We start from the raw sequence: 8,973 nt of genomic DNA, 5'->3' as shown, positions 1-8,973 counted from the left end.
CGGCCGCGCACGCGCACGGCGCCCCCGCCGCTCCCGGGGATGCGGAGCAGGTGCCGCAGCTCGTGCCGCGCCGCGCCGGCCAATCACGGCGCTGCGCGCGCCGCCCGGCACAGCCGAGCGGGGCCGCCGCGGAGCGGGTGGGGGCGCGGGAGACGGGCAGCGAGCTACGCCAATCGGAGATGTCCGAAGTGAGGCGAGAGCCAATGCGCAGCTCGATCGCGGCTGTCGGCCCGCCCTGCGCGGGGCGCCCCAGCCAATCGCCCGCCGCTGCTGGCGGGCCCCGCCCCTCGGCATTCGGCGCCGCTGCCGGGGGCTTTGTTGGTATGGCCGCTCATCGCCCATCGCTCTGCCCCGCACGCCTGCAGTCAGGGAGCCGCCACGATAAAGGATAGAGAATTTTCGAGGCTGTAACCTCGAATTAACGAAATCCTTCGTTACAGCGGTATACTCACCCTGACGTTTGAACAAATGCGCTGCGAAGCAGAGCGAAATAAAAACATTTTAAATAAGTTACTAAAGTTAAGTTCATATCAGCCTCTTGTACTGAAGACAAGTGTTGGCGTGCTCCTTGGAAAAGTCCCTAAAAAGATTTAGGACGAGAATGGAAACATATTTAGAGAATTGAATAACTGTGCTTCAGTGAAAATCAAAATTGTTTGAATAAAACATTATTAATAATGAACTGTTGAAAGTTGTATGTTTCTTAACTAATTTTTAATTAGTTGTTTTCCTTATTTGTAAGCAATGCCTGGTTTTAGCCAGCATTAGTTTTCTTCACAGACTCTTACTGTGATCCTCAAATCGGTGAAACCTCGAGTTTGCTAAAACGAACCTGACAAGCTTCAATAAACAGAGCCAAAGGGAACTAAAGATCGCACAACTGGGGTCTTAAGTTTCAGGCCCTTCAAGGATATTGAAATAACCAGAAGACAGAGAGGGGATTAATGCCTGAAATTTGGGGACTTGCCATCAGAGAAAGATGATAAAAGGACTAAAAAAATGTGGACCAAATTAGCATGAAGAGCATGAAACCAACAGAGGATAGAATGCTAATTAATGGAGAGAATTATGTAACTTGGAACCAACGAGCTTTAATTCCTTTCTTTGCCAAAAAGGTATAAATAAGTGAGGAAGATTTGTACTTGTGCCAGTACGGAAGCTCAAACTTTCAGCTGCACACACCTCTTGGCTAAGAATAAAGTAATGCCTTACTCCCTGACAATAAAAAAGGTGAGTGTAGAGGGAGTCTTGTTTTCTCGATGTTTTCAGAGGATTTTGGTAACAGAACTAGCTTGAAAATTTGTTACCACAAAGACACTTAACATGATCAAGTACATGTACAATGAGTCTGAGATAGACCTTACTTTTGAGATTTATGTTTTAAACCTCATGAAATTACTGAAGTAAAATTCCCCACTCGGTGAGCCTGGTGATCTGGTTTGTAATCTGAAACTCTTTTCGCAGTTATTTTTTTCACTAGCGGTTTACCACCTTTGGTTTTGTAAGTGACAATCACAATGCCTAGACTTCAAAACCAGTCACTCATAAAATTAGAGGAAGTTCCTCATCCCCTGGACCTGAACTGAAGCCTTCCTATGGGAAGGCTGCTATTCAGCCTTTGATCTGGCCTCGGGGCCATGGAGTGTGAAGGTTCAGTGTGCAGGGTTGTTACATGGAAAACCACAGGTGAGACCATGCTTGCAGGCTGGAAAGGAAGCTGCAGGTGTTCTGTAACCACTCCTTGTGAACAAACCCAGCCCGTTCCCTTGCTGGTGATGCCTGTTGCCAGTAGCACACAGAAGTATTCCGTTGTTGCTGAAGTATTCTTACACTGCACTCCCTTGCTGGAAACTTCCTGGGGCTGGAATACTTGCTTTTCCTCTACTGCTTCTTCAGTGAAAATCCAGAATTCCTCTGAGGAGGTTCCTTTGATTTTACAGCGGAGCTGTGCTTCTGCAGACTGTGGCTCTGCTCCGCTCTTGAGAAAGCACGGGGAAGAATTAATAGTTCTTGCAAAGCATTAATTATTTACAACACCAAGCAAAACCTCATTTACATCAGTGTGATGAGAAGGGTATTCTCTGATTTAAGGTTATGTAAAATATGTAAAAACAGAAACAAGGAATGAAGCACCAACCTGGCAGCACAGAATGGAAAATTTAATTATTTTTTTTTTTACCAAGCATTTCGATGAACTTCTGATGAGCTTAAAAGTATGCTTCAACAACTAGACAGAAATCTCATTTCACTGTGAAAATGAGATGTTTTGGTAGCAAAATCTATTATTTTAGTATATTCTGTGTTTTCACTGATTTAAAAAATTGCTCTGGAATTTCCTCCTTAGTGACACTGCCCTGTATCAAGTGAATGTAAGGCACCCTGAGTGCAGACACTACTTCCAACAGTGAATCTGTTGCAGTGAAAGCCATGGCAAAATAAGGTTTTATGTTTTCACTGTAAGTGCTGAGGAACAAAGGTGTCCCTCAGTATACCTCTGAGCATGCTGAATTACTGCACTAATTTTTAACTGGCATTAAACTCCTAACCTAATGAAGGCTACAATATTTGTTCCAATATATGCATGTACATACATCTACACGTACACATATATATATCACCACAGTATATAAACAATCCTGGACATAAAAGTCTAAATAAAGTTAAATAAATAAACAATAGACCTCTAAGCAATATTATCAAAGTATTACTAGAGGTTGTCCTTGGAAAAAACACTCTCCTGAACTGTTTTAATGCAAAAAAAAAAAAATCCATCTCATTCTAAATAAAAAACACTGTGGCATTAGGAAGACAACGGGTTAATGTAACCCATTCAATATAAATCCACATATTGCAGTTTATTTCCTGCTGTCAGGATGCAATGCCTGTGCAGGGGAATGAGGGTGCAGTCATGCTTCATGTGCTAAGGAAATTATTCTGGAATTCTGACCATTAACAGGTAGATGTCCAAGGTAGATTGTCATTTCCCAAAAACTTTTCAAATGAGACTACTGTGGTTTACTCTTTATTTTCAAATTTATGTTGAATTTCAACTTGTGACAAGATTTAAAATATCAGTACACACTGATTATTTAATTCCAGGATCCAAAATTTTATTTAAATAGATTTTCTTTTTACAAAAATATAGTTACACATAATACCCTTATTTCCTGTAATTAGTTCATTGCACAATTCACTGAGAAGTTTTACAATCTTCCAAAAAAATACCTCTTTAAGTTTCAAGTTATTAAAGTGATAATTTGTAGGCAATCTTCATTAAAAAAATTTAACATAATTTATGCTACATTAAGGCTGAAACACATTTTATTAAGTTTGAGATCAATTTTCATAACACTAAGTTGTTCTTGTGAACTACTTTAAATACTTGCAATGAATATTGACAACTTTTCCTTCAGTTCTAATTTCCCTACAAAACTGACAAGTGTTTTTTAATGGAGTTGAATGCCGTGTCCTTAATATTTTTCAAAATGTCTGTATTTTCATTTCTGGTGAAACTTCTTATACCTTTATGCTTTAGTCCCTGAGGTAGGCTGTGATGCCTTATCAACTGTTCTCAATAATATCTATTTAATGTTGCCAAACTAAGGTGAGATTTTTATATATGGCATATTACTCAAGAACATTTTATAGAAATTACTAACATTCTTTTGATACACCTTGTCATATAAAGACCTAAGATTTATCTCAACTCTTCCTAATACAGAGTATTAATAACTAAAGGGGTATGGAATTGGTCTTTTGACCCAGTCTTTTTGTTTTGTTTTGTTTGTTGAAGTCAGCCTTGGTTTCAAGAAATACATAACAGGTGACCCATCAAAAATGTATTTTTTTTCAGTTTTCAGATGTCTTGATAAGTACCTGGAAAAAAACCAAAATCGATTATTTTCTAAAATCTGCAGGATCTTTGCCTGCAACATTAGTTTTTTTCCCTTCTTCCAGCTATGGCTGGGTTTAAGGCTGTAGTAATTCTCTTCAGTGACTTCTGCTGAGAATTTCTATTTATGACTTACTGACATTTAAACACTTGGGAAAAACTTGGAAGAATTAAAAAACCAGAGGCTTATCTGAAAATGTTGAGATGATGTAATTAATATTGAAGATGGTGACTGAAAAGAGCTTTGTTTGTCAAAACCCAAGTCCTAGCAACTACAGTATGAGAATTTCCAGCACTTTCAATGAAGTAAGTTTAATTTCTCTCCTGAAAACGATTAACATAATTCTTCACTTGTGTTTTTCCACATACAATTCTATTCAAAATGAAAGAAGATGAATGATTACCAGTAGTACACAATTGGAAGAAGCAAAATTCATTTAATAATGAAAAATAAAAATGCTTTTATTGACATGCTTACCTCATTTAGTATTGCCCAGACCGGAGAATCAGAGCTGACTGATAAACGAATAGCCTTTATTCTTCCTATTGCCTGAGGGATGCTGCCTTCTGCAATGCCATTTTCAAAAGCCCCTTAAGAAACCCACAAGACCCAAATGAACATTTATTAGAATGAAAGCCCTTCCAAGCAAACTTAGTGAAAAAACTGGTAATTACAAACTATAAATTAAATCCAGGAATACAAGGAGAGATCAATCAGTCACAAATTACTGTCATGGGCATGCCAGACTTGACTTGGGAAAAAAAATATTATTATACCAGAGTAGGGTAATGACAAATAAAATCAAATCTTAAGAACACCTTCCCTCAACCCTCCCTTCTTCTTGGGACTAAACTTTACTCTTGATTTTCTCTACCTCCTTACCCCCAGGTGTGCAGGGGGACAGGGAATGGGGGTCATGGTCAGTCCATCACATCTTGTCTCTGTTGCTCCTTCCTCCTTAGGGGAGTCAGAATGGCATCCTCCCCCTCCTTCTACACTGACCTTGCTGTCTGCAGAGTTTTTTCTCTCATGTATTCTGCCTCCTCTCTCCAGCTGCAATTGTTGTTACACAGAGCTTTCCTGCCCCCTTTTAAGAATGTGCTATCCCACAATGGAATAACACATCCCCTCACTGATGGATTCAGCCTTTGTAGGTCTGTCCTGGAGCTGGCTGCTTCTGGCTCCACTGGACAAAAGAGAAGCTTCTGGCAGCTTTCACTGAAGCCACCCCTGTAGTTTCCCCCCAGCCCCCTGGCCCAGCTACCAAAACCTTGCCAGACAGACCCTTTACAGGGACTGTAATTAGTTCTCCTTCTAATTAGATGTCTTGGCTTTTGCCACTGGTGATATTTAAATCAAAATAGGAGAGTCATTGGTCAAACACCATACACTACAATATGCAGTAAGGCAAAGGGTTTCTTTTCCTTACTAGTTCACCTTGGAATGCTGAATTTGTCAAAGAGTTAATGAAATCCCTAAGAGCAGAAACATTTTATATGTAGGAACAAAATTACTGGTTTTGAAGTAACAATAAACAATTTACCTATTTGTAAATATCCATCTTTGGTTGCTGGGTAGTTAAATTTACTTCCATTGTCAATCAATTCTTTTCTTAGCATTTCCTGTAAAAAATAAAATAATAACATTTCAGGAAGTATATTCTAGGGTATGACATTTTATGCTGAATATCATTCTGAAAATGAAATATGGTTCTAAATGAAAAACTTACATTAGCTGGCAACACTTCCACAGTAGTGTTAAACAGTTTATCACCAGGGTGCTCCATGTTTCCACTTCTGAACAAGTACCTGATGATAAAGGTGTATTATTTCCAGGCATTTTATACTTTAGAAGAGTTCTATGGAAGTAATTCTTCCCAGTTTTGAAGGAAAGTTTCAGATACCTTTGCTTTATGGATTTTGGGCTATGGAGAACAGAAATAGGCCTTGAAACTATAAACAAACCATAATATAGTATTTTTATTTTAAACAGTACAAATATTTAAACCATCTTTTTCTGGGACCATAAAGGCAAGTGTTCCCCCTTTTTAGTGCTCAATTTCCAAATAAATTAACTTCCCACGTTTAAATGGCTAAGGAAGATCTGCCCTCTGATCTATTCCTATAATTGTAAGATTGAAGTGGAATGGGCTTCTGGAAGGTGAGTGGCAGCAAAAATTTTTGTTTCTACTAGGCCATATACTACATGCCAGGAGAATTCCCCTTTTTATCAATATTGGTCAACTCAGGTGCTTCTAAAGAATTTCCTTCATAGCCAATAAGCAAGAGTATTGACCAAACAACACTCCAACAAAAACATCAAGAATAAAAATCCCACTTTGGTTTTACATTTCTGGCATTAAGAGTTCTTAGGGTTTTAGATTCAAAAAGTACTAGGAGAATTTAAATCATCAAACTCTCTCCTCTGATATCAAATATTCAAGGCTTAAACCCACCAAATATTATAGGATTTACCGTACATTTTCACAGACTAGCAATGTAACGGGGCTTGGACTGATGCCTTCAGTTTTAGCTTTCATATTTTCCAGATTCTGTACTGCATAAATATATAACTGAATTGCATATAAAGTGTTAGCAAGTTCTCCTCACAGTTAAGTTAGACAAAACAGTCCTTTTCCAGCCTGAGAACCAAGGACACTATTGCACTTTCAGACCCAAAAAGTACAAACAACAACAAATTGAGGAGAGCAATCTGGGAGGATGGGACTTCACAACCTGAAGCTGTAACTGCACAATTATCCCCAATATGTAAATGAACCAAAACTTATAAAAGTGTGAAAACTCGTGACCCATCATCCATCTCGGGTGTAGCCTCAGCCAGGCTCTTGCACTGCCCAAGGTGAATCCTTTGAGGGCCTTTAATAAACACCTACTTTATTCCTTTAACACTGTCTGGCCTCTGTCCCAGGGAGTCTCTCGAGGCATCAGGACCAGCCATTAGACAATGCCATATGTGAGTTACCTTCCTCCAGGGCAGCTTTGCAATAACAGGAACATGCAAAACTACAGCCTACCCAAGTTTCATAAAGCATGAACCGGTTAATACACCAGTTTATTGTAACAACTGCCATTCACTGCAGCTCACTAGGTGGAGATACAGACTTGACATCATGCAAACAGCCTTTCTGTTGGCAACTACACAAATAAAGCTTTCACTGACATCACTGATAAAATTCATCAGTTAAAAACAAATTCCTTTGAGAATTATCATGTAAAATATTTACCTGGAGAAATAAATAATAGTATTTACCTGAAGAAATAAAAGGAAAAAAAAATTCAGAAGCTCTCTAACTACCAATGAAGACATGTATTTCAGGAGGGGATCTGCTCAAGAAGAGCAGATAAATAGCAAATCATGGATTTTTTCAGTAACAAGGTTTATGCAAACAGTTGAGCACCAATAACTTCAAAGAGACTCAAGCATTTCCAAACTGGATATATGTAGGTTTCCATGTTCCATATCACATAATACTTACTTTTTAACTTCTAGTGGATTTAAAAATGTGAAGCTGATGTAGTCACCTGCCCCTGGAGCTAAAGCCCAAAAACAGTCTTGGCCTTTATAAACTTTTTCCAAGGTATATTCCTGGTATATTTTTAGGCTTGTGTCCACTTTTGCAGGTGGATTATTATGTGCTTTATGTAGCAGATTGTTTCCAAAATCTTTATCCTGTTGGTATAAAGAAATGTAATTTCACTCATACAATGGAAAAAAAGTGCATCAATATCTGTAATTAGTACAGGAAACTATTCCAAAAAATAACCACCTCAGTGTCCAAAAATACATCATCTATTTTTAATACATATAGAATTTAAATTTCAGTGTAATCACTGGTACTCAGCATTTCAATTTGTAGACAGAGCTGCACTGATTGTTTCTTAGCTGCCAAGATTTAAAAATAAGAATCTTCACAGGAGGCCATTTCATAGTTGTCTAGGATACCTCCTGCCAGAACATGTGATTGCTGGGCTCTGCTAAAGGCTACGTGAATCTCTGGTCTGCTCCAACTGAGAAATCTTGTCACTAGCTTAGACGGCACCATCAGGAGATTCCTGAAGTTGGGTTCATCATTGCTCATGTGCTTATCAGATGTGCAGTTTGCCCTCCAAACTCTCCCTAAAAATCTGTGGCCATCAAGTTAGGCACACCTGTGTCCTACCTTCTTAATTATTCCTCTTATTGGGAATGTGCACTGCTCAGATGGAACAAATCGTCATGGCTTTGTTAGCATGGAGCAGAGCATCTGAAACCTTGTGTTGTGAAAAGGGTTCCTACATGCCATGAAATGCTGCTCAGATGAGAGATTCAAAGGTGTTTGTGCAGGAGCAGTACTCCACCTGCAGCTTAGATGCCAGATCAAAATTCTCAACCAAATCAGTAGAACATAATTGGACATTGAAATGCCATATAATGCCAAAGATGTGGTCCTTGAAATTCATTTGAGAAATAGGTCAGAACACAAGCATACAATGTAAAAATATGGCATTAATTTCTTATTCTTACTTTCAGATTCTGTATCTTCCCAGCCAATGATGAAAAAATTCCCATATGCTGAAAGAGAGATGGCTTAGCACGGATACGTAACTTTGACTTTTCCTTTTCACAGTGTGTCTAGAAAGAAAATAAAAGGGAGTGAAGGATTATTTAACCAAGGAGAGACAAACTATGTTCCATAAGGCGATTTCATTATGTAGTTAAGGGTATAGGTTCAGATTTTTTATCCATATTTAAATGAGTAATCCTTAAATTAACAGTCACCTTCTGTCACATACACTGTTTCTAGACCAAAACTCATAATTTCACTCATGCTGTTATTTAGATTTGAAGGCTCAATCACCACTAATTCAGGGATTTCTGCACAGTATGCAATGACTCACTCTCAGAGTGACAAAAATGGACTCAAATCTGAAACTGATTGATTTTTTAGCTGTTTCTAGCAAACTTTATTTCAACTTTTAGTCTTGCCATATCATTCTAATGAAACTATTTTGACCAAAACTGACCTTCTTAAGAAGGATTCTGGTTACATTTCAATATTCATAATTTTGCCTCTTTCTGT

The 8,973-nt window shown here is 38.5% G+C and overlaps 1 protein-coding gene across 1 annotated transcript in view; it reads right to left on the bottom strand.

The window, feature by feature from the left end:
* Window positions 1–3,849: 3,849 nt before the first annotated feature.
* MGAT4D (MGAT4 family member D) overlaps window positions 3,850–8,973 on the bottom strand; it is a gene marked incomplete at both ends in the record, with an annotated part of 34,726 nt that continues 29,602 nt past the window's right edge. The window contains 6 exons of the mRNA XM_084204737.1: window positions 3,850–3,876; window positions 4,371–4,483; window positions 5,437–5,515; window positions 5,623–5,701; window positions 7,390–7,583; window positions 8,418–8,525. Of these exons, the coding sequence (XP_084060863.1) occupies window positions 3,850–3,876; window positions 4,371–4,483; window positions 5,437–5,515; window positions 5,623–5,701; window positions 7,390–7,583; window positions 8,418–8,525 (600 nt within the window). The remainder of the gene's footprint in view (window positions 3,877–4,370; window positions 4,484–5,436; window positions 5,516–5,622; window positions 5,702–7,389; window positions 7,584–8,417; window positions 8,526–8,973) is intronic.

Source organism: Fringilla coelebs (genome assembly GCF_963513975.1).
Source record: "Fringilla coelebs genome assembly, chromosome: 4".
Lineage (NCBI taxonomy): Eukaryota > Metazoa > Chordata > Aves > Passeriformes > Fringillidae > Fringilla > Fringilla coelebs.
This window is presented reverse-complemented; position numbering and strand designations above follow the sequence as displayed.